The following is a 21,822-nucleotide window of genomic DNA, read 5'->3' on the forward strand; positions in this document are numbered from 1 at the left end:
TATTTGACCATGCTGGTCATTTATGAACATTTGAACATCTTGGCCATGTTCTGTTATAATCTCCACCCGGCACAGCCAGAAGAGGACTGGCCACCCCTCATAGCCTGGTTCCTCTCTAGGTTTCTTCCTAGGTTTTGGTCTTTCTAGGGAGTTTTTCCTAGCCGCCGTGCTTCTACACCTGCATTGCTTGCTGTTTGGGTTACAGCACTTCGAGATATTAGCTGATGTACAAAGGGCTATATAAAATAAACTTGATTTGATTTGTTTAGCCAGTACATCAACTGCCTTGTTCACCTCCACATGGTCTGGAACCCAAGTAAATCTTATCTGTATATCCATCCATCTAATCCTGCCATGGGTTTGTAGCACCTCATAAAGCAGGTCTTGTCTGCTACGTGACCTAACGGACTGGAGACTCATTAACACTGCACATGAATCAGAGCAAATAACTACTCGGTCTGGCTTGACTTTCTCCACCCACTGCAAAGCCAACAGTATAGTCATCAGTGTAACGGATGTGAAATGGCTAGCTAGTTAGCGGTGGTGCGCGCTAATAGCGTTTCAATCAGTTACGTCACTCGCTTTGAGACCTTGAAGTAGTGGTTCCCCTTGCTCTGCAACGGCCGCGGCCTTTGTGGAGCGATGGGTAACGACGCTTCGTGGGTGACTGTTGTTGATGTGTGCAGAGGGTCCCTGGTTCGCGTCGGGGCGAGGGGACGCCATAAAGTTAAACTGTTACATCAGCTCCGCCGTATATACAGCCAGCTGATCTGTAATACATTTTCTGACTTCCACCCCACATTCCTGCACTACAAATGCTGACCCAGTAGGTCCTGTCCTTGGATCTTTTGAACCATTTGTGTATATGGCCACAAAATCCTGATACACAGTATCAAGACTTCTCTTCAACAAATCAGATGGATCAACACCCTCCCTGTCTTTCTGAAGTCTCTCTGACACTTCTAGATCAACTACTGGCTATGGTGGATTTACAGGAATAGCTACCGTTGGACTAAACACCCTTCCATACAGTCCCATCTCCTTCGCCTGGGTATTACCCACCCACCCAAAGCTTGAGTTCTGTCTTCGCTTATGTTCCCAGCATGCCTGGAAAATCCATTTAGCAGGATGAGACACGCCATGTCTCTGTAGGTTGACCCAATAATTCATTATCAGCTGCTGTCTCCTAATCTGCAATGGCATATCCCCCACTCCACCTGTAGTACAGCCACTGCGGATGGCCGAACGCCCCACTACATATTCTGAGTCCTTGTCCCTGTATGACATCTAGCCTTTCCAATGTACGGGCTGCCAAACCATACGCTATACTTCCATAGTCTACTACAGATCGGATCAATGCAACATACATGGTCCTCAATGAGGAACACCCAGTGTCAAAGTATACCCCACGGAACCTGAAGGCCCCCACCCTCTCGAAATTTCTCCCATTAACCTCAAGCATACCTCATCTACCACCTTCCTCCTGGTAAAGAACACTGTCTGAGTTTCTTTACAGAGAACCTGAATCCCCACATTAATGCCCACCGCTTCACCTCATCAATTGCTTCCTGTACCTTCCTGACCATGTATGGCACATTTCGTCCCCTCTTCCATAAGGCCCCAACATCTGCAAATAACGACCTCCCAATATCCGGCTGTACCTGAGAGTAAACGTCATTGATCATGATTGAGAACAACAGAGGACTAATCACGCTCCCACCGTTATCCACCAGGTAGCTGCCTGATTGTGACTTTCCCACCCTCACCTGGATAGACCTTCCAAACAGGAAATCCTTTATCCAGTTGTACGTTCTTCCTCCTACCGCCATAATATCAAGCTTGATTAACAATCCCTCCTTCCACATATTACACCTTCTCCACATAAAAAAAGACCGCTACAACAGTCCCCTTGCTAGTTTCTCTTCCCTTCCTGAACCCACTCTGATGTGGTGATACTAGCCCCCTGCTCTCCAGGAAGTAAGTTTGCCTCTCCATAATCATACGTTCCCTAATCTTACATACATGAGGTGTTAAAGCTATTGGCCAATAGCTTGTTGGCCTCGTTGGGTCCTTCCCTGGCTTCCGGAGTGGTACCACTACTGCCTCCTTCCAAATGCCTCACTGTGTTGTACAACACCAATACCTTATACAGTGCCTCATCACTAAGATGGGCCAACATAACATAGCACACCTCATCTTTCCCAGGTGATGTTAACCCAGCCTTACCTATTGCCCTTTTTACTTCTGCCATGGTAAATGGTTCATTCAATGGATCATTTACATCCTCCCTCCTATCCAGCACTCCAAGATGCTCCTCTCTCGTTCTCTCTCTCCCCCTCCTCTGACAAATTTGCCGAGCTATGCACTTCGACAAAGACTTTCGCCCTCATCTCTGCCTTCTCATCTGTTACTGCCACATCCTTCCCACTCGTCAACACTGGATAATTCCACTCCCTTCTGACCCCACTCATCCTCTTAATCATCCCCCACAGGTGGGGTAATGATCACTCCCTACTGCCGACTCCTCACATACCTCCCACTCACAGATTCCTGCCATCGCACTAGATACCAGAGTGAGGTCCAAGGCAGACTCCTTCCCTGTGGCTACATCAATCCTGGTCCCTTGGCCATCATTCAGGCACACCAGATCTTTAACTTCTATCAGATTTTCCATCACTTGACCATTTCCATCCACCCGGTTCCCCCCCAGAGCATGTTGTGGGCATTCAAATCCCCACATATGACCTTACTTTTATCCTGGCCCTCCACCAACTCCTAGGTCCAATACCTGACATGGATTATAGTAGTTTACTACCACTATCATCCCTCCTCTCAACCATACCTCCTCATATTCCTGTTCAATACCTGACATGGATTATAGTAGTTTACTACCACTATCATCCCTCCTCTCAACCATACCTCCACATATTCCTGTTCAATACCTGACATGTATTATAGTAGTTTACTACCACTATCATCCCTCCTTTCAACCATACCTCCACATATTCCTGTTCAATACCTGACATGTATTATAGTAGTTTACTACCACTATCATCCCTCCTCTCAACCATACCTCCACATATTCCTGTTCAATACCTGACATGTATTATAGTAGTTTACTACCACTATCATCCCTCCTCTCAACCATACCTCCACATATTCCTGTTCAATACCTGACATGGATTATAGTAGTTCACTACCACTATCATCCCTCCTCTCAACCATACCTCTACATATTCCTGTTCAATACCTGACATGGATTATAGTAGTTTACTACCACTATCATCCCTCCTCTCAACCATACCTCCACATATTCCTGTTCAATACCTGACATGGATTATAGTAGTTTACTACCACTATCATCCCTCCTCTCAACCATACCTCCACATATTCCTGTTCAATACCTGACATGGATTATAGTAGTTTACTACCACTATCATCCCTCCTCTCAACCATACCTCCACATATTCCTGTTCAATACCTGACATGGATTATAGTAGTTCACTACCACTATCATCCCTCCTCTCAACCATACCTCCACATAATCATGTTCAATACCTGACATGTATTATAGTAGTTTACTACCACTATCATCCCTCCTCTCAACCATACCTCTACATATTCCTGTTCAATACCTGACATGTATTATAGTAGTTTACTACCACTATCATCCCTCCTCTCAACCATACCTCCACATATTCCTGTTCAATACCTGACATGTATTATAGTAGTTCACTACCACTATCATCCCTCCTCTCAACCATACCTCTACATATTCCTGTTCAATACCTGACATGGATTATAGTAGTTCACTACCACTATCATCCCTCCTCTCAACCATACCTCTACATATTCCTGTTCAATACCTCTGCTTAGCATCCTGTAGTGAAGTCTTTGCTTCATGAAGGTGGCACCCCCCATATCGCTTCCCACCTGCCCCGTAATCCCCAGTCTAGATGCTCCTACCCATCTCTCCCTTGAACCTGTATCTCCCTGGACCTGGACCACCCTAGACCTGGACCACCCTCACTGCCTCAGCATGACACCCTTCTCTCCACTCTCACTTGTTGCACCTCCACTGCCTGCTTCATAGCCTCACACCCACTATATGCCACACTATGAGCACCCCCACAGCTGCAGCACTTTGGTTGTACACCATCCCCACACGCATGCTCCCCTCCACACCTTTTTTTCTCTTTACAGGCTGTTGCCACAAGCCCAAACCTCTGGCAGTTATAACATTTTAAAAGCTTCGGTACATAAAGCACTCACATAAGAACTCAAATATCCTATGATTATTTTATTTGGCAGTATCCAGTCCTTGAAGTGTAACAGAATAGACGGACTATCTACCCTAACTCCACCCCTTGTTACTTGCAATCTTTGAACATTCACTATAACGCCTCCTCTCAAATTGTCGCTTACCTCTTTAGTGCTAACACTCACAGGCACTCCTGTTATCACCCCTTTAATCCACTGCATCCCTGCTTGATCACTCCAGCTGCTCGACAACACCTTACACTTCCCAATTTACTTCACTCAGAGCTTTTTCCCTCTGCGCCATTTCCTTACAGAACACCAAGTTCCCATCTCTTAACACTTTAGCATCACAGCCGTCAACCTTATCGGACTCATCGCCCCTACTCCCCTTCCTCCCTAAACTTCAGAATCACTTTTGCTCCTCCTCAACTCCATGCTCCCCTCACGTCTTTTATTGCCCCTCCTCGGCACTTTATAACTCCGAGCTGCCGCTAGCGTTGGAAACTGTTGCTCCCTTCAAACTTCCCTTTCTTTCTCCTTTCTGTCTCCATAGACCTCACTCCCCTCCAAACCCCTACTCCCTTTCTCTCCCGCTTTCTTACTCCCGCCTTTATTTGTACCAATATGCTTCATACTTGCTTCACTTTCTCCATTACTATCTCCTACCATCTCTGACCCAGTCACAGCACAACCGTGCCGAACCGCCGCCATACCGAGTAAAATTTGATTGTTTGTTTATCAACGATTGAACGCTAGCCACAGCTTTCCAAACAGTGATCACTGGTCCACGAAAACAAACTCTCGCGTCCCTTTGTGATTTTACGCTCCTCTCTCTGCCATCAATCACGCTCGCCACCTCCCGAAATTCGTCTCGTGTTGCTATTTTTAAGATCTTCTTCTTCTTTGATGAGGTCTAACCGCGGTTGGCATCCAATAAATGTTGCATTACCGCCGCTAGACTGGAGTACAACACCCTTATGCTTTGCTCGAAATGTTATTTTTTATTTTTAACAAATACCCTACACTCACAAAAAATGACATAACAATAATACAAAATAACACCACCCTACTCCATTATTTAAATCTTTTTAGTCCTACCTCAGGTCAACAACCTGAAAGGATGGGACACTACCACTTAACACACCCTGTCCCTCACCCTTGACCCATCTTCGACTTTCTTCACCGCCTCAGCACATGACAACTTCTGCACTACTCTAACCCTGTAAACCTCAACCTGCCTCTCTCACATGGGACATTTCTGATCCCCAGCCCATGGGCACCCCTACAATGAACACATACCACTACTTTTCCCAATGCTACACATTCCTGCTAACACATGCCCATAAGCTTGTCACCTGTAACATCCTAATGTATTCGGCACAAAAGCTCGTACAGGATAACTTATATATCCTAACATCACTTTGTTGGGCAAAGAATCAACATCAAAACTCAAAAGAACAGACAATGACTCTTCTGTTTCACCACTCACGCCACCACTCACACCAAACGACGAGCATCACAAACCCCTGGAATCTTCCCCTTCAGTTGGTCAACTTTTACATTTACCGCTACCCCAGTAATCACTCCTTTCAATGGCACCCTTTTCTTGAGAGAAAAACTATTCACATTTCTTGCCCCCATTCGTTTAACGCGGAGCACCTTCTCCCTCTGATCAGCAGAAACACAAACAATTATCACAAGACCCCTTCTGGTTACCCTCACCGATTCCACAGCACCCAACTCTGTTTTCACCCACCCCGAAACCACACATGGATGAGCCAAAAGGCAAGGGTCCACTTTTTCCAAAAACTTCACTCCTACTGTCAGACTCATCTTTATCCTGACTCTCGGTGCAAGCCTCGGGCTCCGAGACCTTCACTACACCTACTGCCCTCATTCACTTCAATTTCTCCTCCTGTCTTCAGCTAACTCTGCTTACACTTTCTACTATTCTTCAACAAACATTCTCCCTTTTTTCCGCCATTCTTAACTGACTCAAGCTCACACTCTTCCTCCCTCTCTCCCTTTGTCCTCCTCTGCCTCTCTTTTTCCCTCCATTCCTCCTCCGTATTCCAAGTATACGTCTCATTATGATAATACTGCACTTCTCCTGACATACATCTTGTTCTTGCCTTCTCAAAGGATGCCATTAAACCGGCTGATACAATCTCTGTTCAATTAACACAAACCCCTTGGGAGCACTCAACAGTGCTAAGCTCCTACCCATTATTCTCGAAATACACAATTAAATACTACAACCCCTGAAGATTTTCCCAGCAGTTCACTTAAGCTTGGCTCTTCAACACCATTACTCATTAAATCTAACAACAATCTCTCTCTTCCCTCCCATATTGCTGGCACTGAAATAGCACGTTTTCCACTGTCTCCATCTCCTCCTGACAGTGATCACACCTCCCAGTCAGATGTTTCCCCACCAATTTCAATGTACTGAGCCTTGTGTGTGACACTTTCCTCCCTTCTCTCGCGACCTGAGGACCTCCCTGCCTCCACCTTTTCCTGTATCGTATACAGGTGTCTTCCCTTTCCCTCTCTGCTCCACAACTCTTGCCATTTGTTTTTAACCACTGTTCTTTTTAACCCCTTGGATTCTGCTTTACTGATTGACATTTCAATATCAACATTAGGATGTTTGAGAGCCTGCTTGGCGAGAAGATCCACCACCTCATCCCTTTCTACTCCCACATGAGCTGGTACCCAGAGGAACATCACAAATATCCTCGTCTGTCTCACCCTAAACAGGCCCTGCAAAATCTCAATCTTGTCTTCTCCGTGACACAAATGAATTTAAGCTCATCAGTACTGCACATGATTACCCTGTCTGGCCTACACGCACTCTTCAGCCAAGAGTATGGCCAGCAACTCCACTGCGTATACGGATAAACGATCCGTTGCTCTTTTGGTCACTGCCACCTTAAATTCAGGAACACTAAAAGCTGCACCTGTCCTCCCTGTTTTATGGTCCTTAGATCCATCAGTTAATATATTCAAGACAGCACAGTACTGAGTTCTTAAATGTTCACTTCAAACATTTACTGGATCTACTCTTTCCTCACCAGCTCTTACCCTGTCAAGCAACCCTAGGTCTATCATTGGCTGAGGGAGCAACCAAGGTGGGATAGCAGGAAGAGGGTCTGAACTCCTTCCCAAACAGTCCTATCTCTCGCCACGACATTACCTATCCACCAAACATTTGTATTCAGATCTCATTCATGGTCCCAGCACTCTAGGAGTACTTTTTTTTGCAGGATGTGTAACCTTCTGTCCTTGAAGATTAACCCAATATGTCATGGTTAGTTGTTGTTGTTTTCAACTTTAAACGCCATCTCCCCCAACTCCACCTCCAGCTCTGCCAACAGGGAGGTCCTGACTGCTCTACAACATATTGTTAGAGCTTGAGCCTGGATTACAGCTAGCTTTTTAAAAAAGGAGCGAGCTGCTGATCCATATGCTACACTGCTATAGTCCAGTGACGACCTTGATAGCGCTATATATAAAATATTCAACACTATTCTATCCGCCTCCCACGCTATTCCTGACAGGCAACACATCACATTCAATCATTTATTTCCTTTAATTACTACTCTGTTAATACGTTCTGCCCATGTAATCTGAGTGTAAAACCTGACCCCCAGAAACCTAAACACTCCCACCCTCTTCAGATTCCTCCCATACAGCTTTAGGCATATTTCCTCCCCAACCTTCCTTCTAGTAAAAAACAGTCTGTGTTTTCTCAACTGAGAACTTGAAGCCCCACTTGAGGGACCACTGTTCAACTTCTCTGATTGCTTCCGGCTGTAAGACTATGGGGAATATTGCTCCCTGTCTTCCACAACGCCCCGTCATCCGCAAACAATAACCTCCCAGTATCTGGTCTCACCTGGGAGAATACATAATCAATCATAATGGAGAACAACAAAGTACTAATCGCACTTCCTTGGAGGGTACCATTATCTACCTCATAACTTTCTGACATAGAGCTCCCCACCTTCACTTGTATTGATTGTCTAAAAATAAAATCCTCCAACCCCCATGCTATCCAATTTGATGAGCAGGCCCTTCAAATCATATCATAGGCCTTCTCTACATCGAAGAAAACACCTCCTTATTTGCCTGTGCCTTCCGTATGACTGACTGTAGACACAGTACATGATCCATCGTTCCCCTGCCTTTCCTGAACCCACCTTGATCTGATGACATTAGGCCTCTGCTCTCCAGGAAGTATGTCAGCCTTTCTGTTATCATCCTTTCCATACGTTTACAGACATGAGATGTCAAAGCTATCGGCCTATTACTTGATGGATTAGTAGGGCCTTTCCCTGATTTCCGTATCGGCACCACTACTGCCTGCTTCCAACTGTCAGGCAGCTTTCCTTCCTGCCACACCTTATTGTAAAGGCCCAATACTTTTCCCATTGCAGTGTCACTGAGACAAGCCATCATGATGTAACACATCTCATCCTTCCTAGGAGATGATACCACAGCTTTAGCTATTGCTCTCTTAATCTCATCCAACGTAAAAGGAACATTCAATGCATCCTCCACCACCTCTCTCTGATCCAGGATCCCTGGATGCTCTCCTCTGACCCTCTCTTTTCCACGCTGTCCCTCATCCTTTAAATGATTTGAGCTGTGGACTTTCACAAATGCCTGGGCTAACATCTCTGCCTTCTCCATGTCTCTCACTGCAACAGTCTCCCAACTTTTCAGCACAGGGAGATCCCAATCTACTCTGACCTCACTTATCCTCTTAATCATCCCCCAAACCTCTTCCACTGGAGTAGTCCTCCTAGCTGTCCTCTTAGCTGTCCTAACGGTCCTACTTACTACTGCTTATGCTTGTTAACACTGAATCATGTGCTGATAGTTATGGGACCTTTTCAACATCCTAAAAGCCCTGTTATTAATTTTCAAAGCTTTTCAAAGCTTCTCTGCACTCTTCACTCCACCAGGGAACTGCGTTACTCTTTCTCCCCCCTGTACCCATAGGAATCCCCTGCCTTCCCCCTTCTCCCCCCTGTACCCATAGGAATCCCCTGCCTTCCCCCTTCTCCCCCCTGTACCCATAGGAATCCCCTGCCTTCCCCCTTCTCCCCCCTGTACCCATAGGAATCCCCTGCCTTCCCCCTTCTCCCCCCGTACCCATAGGAATCCCCTGCCTTCCCCCTTCTCCCCCCTGTACCCATAGGAATCCCCTGCCTTCCCCCTTCTCCCCCCTGTACCCATAGGAATCCCCTGCCTTCCCCCTTCTCCCCCATGTACCCATAGGAATCACCTGCCTTCCCCCTTCTCCCCCCTGTACCCCTAGGAATCACCTGCCTACCCCCTTCTCCCCCCTGGAAGGTTCTCCCATCTCCACAGAGGAAGTCTAGAGCTCCTTCAAAGTGACCATCTGTCCAGAGACAGTATGTTTCATGCTATGAAAGAATACCCCGCTGTGAAAACGTCAGAGCCATTGAAAAAAACAAGCTTATACTGCCACCTGGTGAAATGTATTGATATTGTTCATGAACAATTAACAGTGTAAAATAATACATGGATGGACTCGTCTCATACAAACTCATACACATAAAAACACAAGGACATTTCATTTCTTTATTATTTCGTAAATGATTTGAGCTGGTGTACAGGGTAAATTATCTATAGATGTCTTCGGATTTCATTTGATTAAAAGGCTTGTACATGTATATATTTGTCATATTTGACCTCTCAATAACAATATAAAAGCAAACAAAACAAGTTCAAATACGCACAAGGCCCCTATTTTCCCCAGGTTGCAGGCATTATCCATAACTCAACAGTCTCTTGGTAGCTATGATGCTAAAAGTACATCCATAAAATAACTATAATCCCACTGACAAGTAAGGGTGCATAGCATTCTAAGTAAATATATATTTCCGTATATTTTATACATATTCATTTATATTAAAAACATTTTCTGTGCATGTGCGCAGGTGCATTCCTTAGTATTGAGTAATATGCTATTGCATGAATAATGTCTTCAATCCATTTTAAACGAGTATACATGTGTTCTCTAGTTTTTGCAACAGTTAATATTTTTGCATGAACTTGGTTTATGTCGTCACCTCCATGGTCTGAAGCTCTATCGAGTCCTCCCTCTCCTTGACTCCACTCAGCCTGTCACTGTGTAGAAGGAATCCTTAGAACTGGCTCAATCTCTTTTTGGTTTTAGGGAGCGGGGATGGAATGGGGGTGGGCGGTGTTGAGGAAAAATACCATAAAAAACCCCAGCCTAGCCAGTGAAGCCACTATGTTGTCTCAGAGAGTTGTCTAACTAACCCTCTACAACCATAGATCTTCATCGCCCAGTCTGCTTTCCCTGTCTACCACCTCCACAAGTCTCCAGCCCCAACCCCATTACATCCAGACTTAAAGACTGTAGGCCTACACTGTGTACACACAAACGACCAGATACAGAAACCAAACTAAGAAGCATAATGAATGTATAACGTATGTATGTCTGGTTTTCCTTAAGCTCTTACTGAGCCAACCTTAACCAGTCACATGGAGGTGCTTCACCATTCCTCTTTCTGTTGCCCCCGTAGCTTTGACCCAGTCAAGGTGTGATCATAAACATGATATGTTTTAATGGTGCAGAGGGAGGGGATAGATGATCAAATGTCTCAAAACAACAACTTGAGTTTTATATGTGTTCTCTTTCTCTTGCTCGTTCCCTCGTTCTGATTATGCATGGATGGGTTATATGGACGACATATCTATTCATATGTGTTCAGTGTTATACCGTTTCTTAAACAACAACAGATCCTGAGTTCAATAGATAGGCTAAACAGTCTGGCGTCTAGCCTACCTAGTCAACTAATATGTACAGAACCTTACATTCATTACCTGTGGCTACAGAGGCTGATAAACCATGGGCCTGGACTGGAGACTAATTTCAATGTCTGAGTATTATTATTGCAGAGGGTTCGTTCATATACTCTCTGGAGTGTTTGAGACACAAGTTTTCCTCCGATATGAGCAATGTAATGTATCAAGATCCGTTACGATACAATGCCAAGAGGATGTACAGCATTACATCTGATCTACATGATGTAGTATGGTATACTGTTCTGAGGTAACACTACTGGAAACCATGTTTAAATCAGGTTAGGGACCGGAGAGCCTCGGTTTAATGTCCACCAATAGTGTCATATCACCTTCACACCCATGCCAATTCACCGCCCTCAACCCTGCACTGTCATTTGTCAATCTCTGTCAGTCTCAATTGTACTTACAATCAGTGGACTCATTACACACACACACACACACGCTCGCATACACACACACACACGCACGCACACTTTAGAATTTCTCCTTAGAATTAAATATGAATGCCATTAAGGCTTAAAAGAACAATGAGTGGACACTTTTGGATGGCTTGCATAAACCTCAGGGAATGGCTATTCCTTGCCACCCAACCTTCAAACCAAACACTGTTGGGACTGGGAAAAAAACATTTGAAGAAACCAACTCTCCAATAATGCAAACCAGTAACTCAGTCCACTAACTTGTCTCCTTTGTCTACTTTGTGCAACCAACATGGAAGTGATTTATGTTCCATGCAGGTCAAGTGGATAGCAGGCTTATTGGGGCTCTGGCATCTCTCCTAATCAGACAGTACATCTAAGGTAAAAGTAGTTAGAACGCCTATACCCCCCCCCCCCCCCCCCCCCCCCACACACACATACACACATTAAGACCTACTCTTTCGACCAATATTATTGCTTTCCTGTAAACAAACACCAGACAATACATTTCTGATGGGAAAATGGGTAGGGGTGTACAGACATCAGGAGAGGGGCGAGAGGAAAGGAGACAGGTTTTTGGTGGGGTTGTGTGGGCTCACAGTTGTGGGTCAGTATTACAGTTTCTTATCACAGTGATTGGTGGCTGGTTGTCTGAGAGTTGCCAACAAAACAAGCAACACTTACAATCCCAACACTTTCAAATCTCTGTAGATACCTACCTCTCCCTGACTGACTATCACATGTAACCAGCTTAACCAGTGCTACATTATTACCTGTAGTGGTGAAGTTACTTCTTTACCCTTATCGAATGACGGGTAGATGCTGAGATGATCTGTAAACCCTCTTGGATATATCCTGTGATATCAGACTGACAATCTGTTGCTGTGTGACAAAGACACACCAGAGGGGAGATGCTACGTTAATTAGGGGGACTCTGACCCCTGCTGGTAAAGAATAGAACTGCTACATAATATCCACATTGAGAGGGACAGAACAGGAGTGCTGCATCTACACTGAAAGGCTGAGGGAGTGGAGGGAGGCAGGGCAGAGTGTGCAGTGCAGGGAGGATGGGGTGTATAGATGAATGAGGTGGGTGGGCTGCATACATACAACAGATGGTGGTGACAGGATCCGCCAGACAAACTGGACTATAGCTGCACACATATAGCAGGGTAGGCGAAAGGTCTATCCAACGTTCTCATGATTGCTCCAGCCTTTACTCCAATTACATTCACCCTGGAAACACACAATCCACTCCAGGGAGGTTGGTTGTGGGGTTGGGGAGGAAAGTCAACACAGAACCTCCTCTTTCTAAAACACAAAGAACCGTGAAACGTCTCTGAAGCCAATAATGCCCTCTAGGTGAGATGACGACAGCAAAGGGAGGCAGCACATGAAAATCACAAAAATAACAAATAACCGGACACACAAAAATGGACACAAATGTTTGTTTTGTTTGTTCTCATACCCACCAGATCTCAAGATATATAGAACATATACCCATAGAGTTAACCAAACAAGAACACCAGAGCAGAAGAATAGTTTAGGTGTCTGAAACAGCAGCATCATTAGCATCACATAGGGTTATGGTGACATAAAACACAGGTAACACTCAGTCACGTAGCATTTCAGTGCAGATAGAATGTACAACACCAATATCCTAAGTGTAGGCTACTGGAGTGGGACAGTGAAGGGCTGAAACCAGCCTGTGATGTATTTCATATATTTTTTTGCTGGAAGAGTCTGTTCAGTGTGACAGGGAGGGAGAGTGACCTGTTGCCTAGAGATAATTCGGAGTATTTTGACAGTCTCCCTTTTCAGAAGTTTCACAAACAAACACTGCCCTGTTTCTTTAGAAAAGGGACGTATGACATATTCACCTTGCCCTACACCCCAACATGACCTCCTATCCCATACAGGAGTGATCCCCCCCCCCCCCCCCCACAACCCCTAGTACTGTAGTTAAAGACAGGCCATGCGCCAGCAGTCATTCATGCTGATACATATAACAGGAAGCACGTTTTGGTTGCTATTTTTTTGTTGTCTGTGTTTGCTTTTTGTTTTATACGAAATCATGCTCCTAGCCTAGTAGTTGACGTTTTTGGATTGTTTCTTTTTTTAAAAAGGTAAGAAAACTACGAGTAAATCCACTTCGTTCTCGTGATCATCGGCTTTGCCGTGGTGGTTGTTGTTATTATGAAGTTAGTGTTTTGTTCGTTCCAATCTCTCTTCTTTTCTCTCCATTATTCTCCTCCTCTTCATTCCTCCTGTCACCTGCCGCCGGTCATGTGTCTAAGTAGGATCGTTTTGGTGTGGGGCTCAAATCCTGGAGGGAAAGAGAACAGAGGTTTATATGGAGCAAGGACAAGGTTCCCATCAGTGTGTAGAGAATCAGACCAAACAGTTCTGTTGGATCGGCATGCAGGGTGCAGAAATCAAGAACCCACAGACGAATCAGTAAATGTGAGTAGGCATACCTGTCTATAAATACATACACATACACAGCCAAAACACGGTCAGAGCTTGTCTTACAACTGTCCTTGGATAAAGAGAAAATTTACCGCAACCTTCCTTTCAAGCATGGAAATAGGGGACTCTAGATACCAGAGTCTTATACACTGAGTATACAAAACATTAGGGACACCTGTTGAGCGTGAAAAACCCAGCAGCGTTGCAGTTCTTGACACAAACCGGTGCGCCTGGCACCTACTAACATACTCTGTTCAAAGGCACTTAAATATTTTGTCTTGCCCATTCACCCTCTGAATGGCACACATACACAATTCCTGTCTCAATCGTCTCAAGGCTTAAAACCCCCTCTTTAACCTTTTACTGCAGTGGGTTAAATCAGGGTCACACAGAGTGATTTTTGGTAGTCTTAAACAAATCCTATTTGAAACAAAAGTATACACCTCACACACATATGTATGGTCTTGAAAAAAAGAAGACATCTACTGTGCCAGCTATGGAGTTTAAATGTATTCAATTATAAGTTTGCATCCCGATATTACACTTTATATACATCACATAACAAAACTGTAGAAACCGGTTTTTCTGTGTAATTTTTTTCTCCTGTCTATTAATTATGAAAAATATTAATAACATTCTCCCCATGAGGCCACTAGGTCATATGACGGCAGGAAGGCTACCCTGTCTCCTCCCTTTCATCTACATGGATTGAAGTGGATTTAACAAGTGACATCAATAAGAGATCATACCTTTCACCTGGTCAGTCTCTGCCATGGAAAGAGCGGGTGTCCTTAATGTTTCGTATACTCAGAGTATACAGTATCTACTGCTCTGGGGCGCTCTATTTCTCCTACTTTAAGAAAGTGCTGTGCATTGTCAGTCAAGTATGTTATTTTAACAAGTCACTGGTCTGTTTATAAGCACACGCACACACGCACGCAGGCACGCACGCACACACGCACACACGCACACGCACACGCACACGCACAGTTGCTCCAGATAGTTTAATTTGAAAGAACAACTGGCCTGTCAACTTTGACCTATGAAAACATGCTGGATCCCCAGCACCCTTTGATAGTGTGCCACATGCAATGCCATCTGTAATAGGTACAACAGTCAGCACTAACATAAACATACTGCATGTCCTATACATCCAACTGTACTTGACACACTGATACTCATCTACAGCAAAACACTACACACAAATATACTATCTTATAAAGCCATATGTAAAGAGGCATCTGGGTAAGAAGATCAGGAGGTCCGGTCAACCTTTCCTATTTCATTATTTTCTGATAGAACATCTAGAAGTAGATAGGGGGAGATAGGCGATGAAGAGGACAAAGAGAGGAATGTTTAAGGGCATAGACAGGAATGGTCGGTTCGGGACTCATACCTCTGTTGCCGGGGGATATGTGTAGTACAGAGTTGAGAGCGTTACCGCTCAACTAGACTTAGTTTTAATATTACATCTGAATCTACTAAATCAATGCCACCCCACATTCATACAGTAACATATTAATGCACAGTAGTTGCATCAAATGCCAATGATATAGTTCAAGCCACATCAAATGTCACTCTGCACTGCAGTGCTACAATTAGCTAAATGTCATTAGTACTGAATTACTGTAACAACATCAGGCCTGTTTAATCCAGACAGAGAGGTAGGATTAAATGGAGGAGCCCGAACCCAGGTGAGAGGTCTCAGTGGGTCAGTCAGTCCCGTACCTGCGGGGACATGTCGCTCTGCCACTCTGTCTGCATGCTTCCCTCACTGCTTTACTCTCCGCAGACTGGCACATTTCACTATCTGAGCACCCTTCTTCACATCCACAATATCAGGCTACATCAGGGAGGGTGGGGGGGAGCAAGGGGCGAGCCAGGGGCGGAGGTAAAGGAGAGGAGGGACAGAGACGGGTGGAGGAGAGGATGAGATTAGGAGGGAGAGGAGGGACAGAGACAGGTGGAGGAGAGGATGAGAGTAGGAGGGAGAGGAGGGACAGAGACAGGTAGAGAAGAGGATGAGAGTAGGAGGGAGAGGAGGGACAGAGACAGGTGGAGGAGAGGATGAGAGTATGAGGGAGAGGAGGGACAGAGACAGGTGGAGGAGAGGATGAGAGTAGGAGGGAGAGGAGGGACAGAGACAGGTGGAGGAGAGGATGAGAGTAGGAGGGAGAGGAGGGACAGAGACAGGTGGAGGAGAGGATGAGAGTAGGAGGGAGAGGAGGGACAGAGACATGTGGAGGAGAGGATGAGAGTAGGAGGGAGAGGTGGAAGTAGAAGTGAGGGAGAATTAGTAGGAAAACAAAAAGATGTGGAGGACAGAGAGGGAATCAGGAGAGAGGGAGAGAGTAGGGAGAGGGGATCAGGAGAGAGGGAGAGAGTAGGGAGAGGGGATCAGGAGAGAGGGAGAGAGTAGGGAGAGGGGATCAGGAGAGAGGGAGAGAGTAGGGAGAGGGGATCAGGAGAGAGGGAGAGATGGAGGAGGGAGAGGGAGCAGTGGCACAGTGTGTGAGAGGTGAAAGATATGGACGAGGTGAAGAGGTGTATGAAGAGACAAGGGTGGAGAGGAGAAGAGGTTAAAAGTGACAATTGAGGTAATGAGCGAAGCGAGAGAGTTGACGGGAAGACAAGAAAAGGAGAGGAAAGGAGACAATTCAAGAGAGGACAGATAATGGAAAGACAGCCAAGCCAAGAGAGATGGGGTGGGGGTTGGAAAAACAGACAGGAAAATAGAAAAGAGAGAAGCATCAGAAACATTGACATGGAATAGAGTACTGCAGTTTGGAGGGAGCACACAGTCACAGTTAATGGACTATAGAGACTTTGAATGGAGGTGGGCAGAGAAGACAGATAGACAGTCAGTCAATGTGGGTTACTGAAGGGGAGAGAATGGACCTCATTACATTAGCACATCAAGAGCAACCAGCCAACACCCAGACATTCATATCAACTGGAGAGAAAGAGCCATCCATCTATGTACTGACTGGAGACAGAGCAGATATCAGAACTGACTGCTGTTATGAAACCTGGAAGCATTAGTTTGTTGTTTCAGCCAACGCAGAGAGATAGTGCAAGCTATCAGAGCAGGATGCAGTTGTGGACATTTTGGATGGTCCTACATGCAGGTCAGGATGGAGATGATGGACATGATGGGGGAAATGAAGCACAGATGAGTAATGCTTGCAAGTTGGATACAAAGTACAGCATGAGGACACTCACACAATCAATATTTTTTTCAGTTTCTTTGTAGCTAGGAGGTTGGGGAATGGCAACATAGGTTGATCTAAATGACAAACACACACACATCCCATTCACACGCCACAGTCCATGCAGGTTTAGCCCACTGTGGTCTACTTTGGACTAACAGAGGAATCTATACTGCTGATCCCAGCACAGTAAAGAGTTCCTAGTTCCCAGCTACACCCTTGTCATCTTCTCTAGTGGTTGATTGCTACATTGAGTCCCTATATAAATTCAGGGACGTTTACAGATTGACCCTGATGGGCCCTGTATGGTCCAGTTAGTCTCACTCCACTTTAACTGTGAATCAATGCTCTATTTATGACAGATGAATGAGTTTGTTTAGAGTCTCAGCCTCTTGTACAGTAGCCCAGGTGAGTGTGGCCTGGCTGATGCAGGTCAGTGGCCCACCTTGCTGCTCAGGACGGCGTAGTTCATGAACTGCTCCGCCTCAGCCTCCAGCTCATCCTGCAGAGAGCCATCCACGCTCACTGACCGCTCCTGACCCCCCGCGTCACCTGAGCCCTTCCCCCTGCGCACCACCTTCCGTACAATCTGCACCGCGTGTGCACGCACGCACGCACGCACGCACGCACGCACGCACGCACGCACGCACGCACACACACACACACACACACACACACACACACACACACACACACACACACACACACACACACACACACACACACACACACACACACACACACACACACACACACACACACACACACAGGGGAGGAGGGAGAGGAGGATGAGAGGATGAGAGAGGGTGGTGGGAAAGAGAGCTTAAGAAGGAGAGATTGGTACTCTATTGGGTTCTCTGTGTACCTCCCTGTGTACCATTAAGGAACATAATGTTCATTATTAAACACTGTCCTGGTTATATGTATCCTTATCAACCCCATCCTTACTAAATCTACCACCCACAACCTTTCAACCCCATCCTTACTAAATCTACCACCCACAACCTTTCAACCCCATCCTTACTAAATCTACCAACCACAACCTTTCAACCCCATCCTTATTTAATCTACAACCCACAACCTTTAAACCCCATCCTTATTAAATCTACCACCCACAACCTTTCAACCCCATCCTTATTAAATCTGCCACCCACAACCTTTCAACCCCATCCTTATTAAATATACCACCCACAACCTTTAAACCCCATCCTTACTAAATCTACCACCCACAACCTTTAAACCCCATCCTTATTAAATCTACCACCCACAACCTTTAAACCCCATCCTTACTAAATCTACCACCCACAACCATTAAACCCCATCCTTACTAAATATACCACCCACAACCTTTAAACCCCATCCTTACTAAATATACCACCCACAACCTTTAAACCCCATCCTTACTAAATCTACCACCCACAACCTTTAAACCCCATCCTTACTAAATCTACCACCCACAACCTTTAAACTCCATCCTTACTAAATTTACCACCCACAACCTTTAAACCCCATCCTTACTAAATATACCACCCACAACCTTTAAACCCCATCCTTACTAAATATACCACCCACAACCTTTAAACCCCATCCTTACTAAATATACCACCCACAACCTTTCATACAGCAACTAAACATGACTGTGACACCTGTGAGAGCATGACAGGGATCATTTTCCCATGTCGTGATTACAGTCATGACATTGGAATAAATCAAGGCATGATGATGAATGTGATGGTTCTTGATTATCAATTTAATAATCATTTCTATGAGGATGAGTGTAGTGAGTTGAACATGAATATTAACAGGGGAGAACTGGTAGATAGGCCACAGTGCAGGGCTGTAGAGTAGAGAGAGGCATGCTGGGATAGATATCTGACCTTCTTGGTGACGATGTTTCCGTGCTCGTCTGTGAACTGCTCCTCGCTCACTTGTTCCCCTGGGAGATCCTTGGCCTCATCACCCTACGGGACAGACAACATGTACTGAACATCACTAAACAATACTGTCATACTGAAATACACCTGGTATACTGTACCGCCACACACATCTGCTCATAGATTAATGGCAAACGCATCAACAGCACACACTTATACAGTAAGGAGTCCAAACCCACATACTCTACATTAACATTACAAAAGGGACCAGTCAATACTACCAGAAAGATTGGATCCAAATACTTGATTGGCCAACAACTTTTGCACAGACATTAATGTCACACCTATGAGTTTGTAAGTATGAATTGGGGAACGACTCAGAGAGAAAACCAGGAGTCAGCATACAGAACGAAAACAGTGCTGGAATCTAGAGCACTTTAAAATAGCCCCCCAGAGTGAGTCTCATCATTTAGCCACTGTCACCAACCCCAAACCAGAGAGAGGGAGAGAGAGAGAGACAGATAGAGAGAGAGAGAGAGAGAGAGAGAGATGCATACGTACATGGAGATAGTAACTGGTCAGGGGATCACTAATGGGACTGCTGTGGTGTTAGCACTAATACAATCAGAGTTGATGAGGTTCATGATAATACAACTATTACTCCTAATAACATTGGAGGCGCCAGTACAGTTATTTATAAGATCAAAAGGTCCCGCAGTTGAAACTATTGAACACAGCGCCATGGCTGAAGCCTGCCCTATCCCCCACAATCCATAGAGGAAGGAGTTGTTAGAGTTATTAAAGGTGTTGAGACCAGGAGAGGGCTGGAGGGAGGGGTTAGAATAGGACCATGAAGATGGTAGAGAGATTAGAGACTGAGTTCATAGGTTTAAACACCATTCACAGCTCAACAGCACGTACAAGGTCTGCACAGTGTATCTACAGTCTAAATGGGTCTCAACTGTAGGTCTATGGTCACAGCACGTATAAGGCCTGTACAGTATATATATCTACAGTCTAAATGGGTCTCAACTGTAGGTCTATGGTTTGACCATTCTTAGTTTTGTCCTTACCTCCCTCTGTTACTATTCTATCTCACCTGGTGGAATACGGTATGAACAATATGATCCAGACAGTTGCTTGAAAATACTTTAAAACTAATGTTGTTGTTGCAGAGTAGTTCTATCATGCATCCTGTATATTCATCATCTATGCACAAGTCAGCATACTGTATGTGTGAGTTAAAATTCTACAATTAACAACATTACTTTCATTACTGATGCCATTACGGATAAATTGCATTGTCAGAAGTTAATGCGGTAAACAAGCAGAAATAGGTATCTCTCCACCTTCTCCACTCGCCTCGACCCTGACGAACATTTCCCCTTGTCACAGCCAAACATTAAATCACCTCTGAGCTTTACAAATACACACGCACACACCCACATGCACACGCGCACGCACACTGCAACCATCTGCTTTCCACCTCACTGTTTGCTACACTCTCCTTCATTATTTTGTTCCATTGCCAGTCAATTCTCTCTCTCATCCTCTCCCCCCTCCCTTCTCGGTTGGGTACCTTGAGAATGACCCTGCGGCGGACCACGCGGGTGGTGACGTTCTCCTCTTCGTCGGCCATGCCCTCGGCCTCGCCCAGCTCACGGTCCAGCGCAGCGTGCACATAGGTGAGCACAGAGCGCAGGGAGCCGCTGGCTATATGCATCACATTCTGACCGCTGATCACCAGGAAGGCCAGCAGCACAAAGCTGAAGAGCAGCTCAGTCACCAGGGCCCACATCACTCACAGCCCCTCCAAGCTTCTACCTCTGCAAACTCTCAAAGCAACCCAGCAACCCAGTGGAGCGCACGACACACCCACTCTCACACACCCAACTACACGCCCACCCACACACACTAACACAGACACTAACACACACACGTCTGTGCAGGCTCTCGCCGACTATCCACGACCCTTCTCTCCGTTTTTCTGGGGCAGCAGCTGCACCCTCAGGCCTTCTCTCCTCTCAACAGGGCTGGCGTCTTGTCCTTCTTTCTCTCCCTCCGTTTGTGTCCCTTCTTCAACAAGCTCTACTCCACTAGACCCCGTTCCTTCTTTCTCTGGCTCTGTCTCCCTCTCTCTCTCCGTCTGTCAGCTGGTCAGTAGGAATGGCTGACCCATGACATCAAATCTAGGCGGCTGCAACCTCGGGAGGCTTCTATTTCCTCTCCCTCTCTCTCTCTTTCGTTCCTTCGCTCTCTCTCTCTCCCCTCCGTGCTTTCAAAAACAACCCTCTCACCCTTCACCCCTCGGTCCCTCTCTGTCTCCCAGCCATGTGATCTGTAGTCTTTAAATACTTCTGGCTGCTCCAGAGAGGAGCTCTGCTCTGTCAGGCTGAGAGGCTGAGAGTGAGAATAACAGACTTGCAACCTGACCAACAGGCTTCCCTCAGGTAATCACACTACAGTATACTCGCTCAGGTAATCATTGTATACTCCCTCAGGTACTCATAGTATACTCCCTCAGGTAATCATACTATACTCCCTCGGGTACTCATAGTAACTCCCTCAGGTAATCATACTATACTCCCTCGGGTACTCATAGTATATTCCCTCAGGTAATCATACTATACTCTGGTACACACAACCATACACTATACTTCTACACTTATATTATTATATTACTTATTCTCTATGGGCAACATTGTAGTCTGTTCTTACTGTTCC

The 21,822-nt window shown here is 45.5% G+C and overlaps 1 protein-coding gene across 17 annotated transcripts in view; it reads right to left on the reverse strand.

Annotated features, from left to right (window-relative positions):
- Positions 1–13,803: 13,803 nt before the first annotated feature.
- LOC139576729 (ankyrin-1-like) overlaps positions 13,804–21,822 on the reverse strand; it is a 181,964-nt gene continuing 173,945 nt past the window's right edge. For 8 of the 17 annotated variants that reach the window (XM_071403116.1, XM_071403114.1, XM_071403115.1 and 5 more), the window contains 4 exons: positions 19,102–19,185; positions 17,670–17,813; positions 15,744–15,858; positions 13,804–13,872 (listed from right to left, as the gene is read on the reverse strand). In XM_071403116.1, the coding sequence (XP_071259217.1) occupies positions 15,787–15,858; positions 17,670–17,813; positions 19,102–19,185 (300 nt within the window). In that variant the 3' untranslated portion in view covers positions 13,804–13,872; positions 15,744–15,786. Of the gene's footprint in view, positions 13,873–15,743; positions 15,859–17,669; positions 17,814–19,101; positions 19,186–20,677; positions 21,505–21,822 lie in introns of those variants that run through there. The other 9 variants (XR_011675163.1, XM_071403119.1, XR_011675162.1 and 6 more) reach the window with 7 other exon arrangements.

This window comes from Salvelinus alpinus, chromosome 5 (assembly GCF_045679555.1).
Source record: "Salvelinus alpinus chromosome 5, SLU_Salpinus.1, whole genome shotgun sequence".
Lineage (NCBI taxonomy): Eukaryota > Metazoa > Chordata > Actinopteri > Salmoniformes > Salmonidae > Salvelinus > Salvelinus alpinus.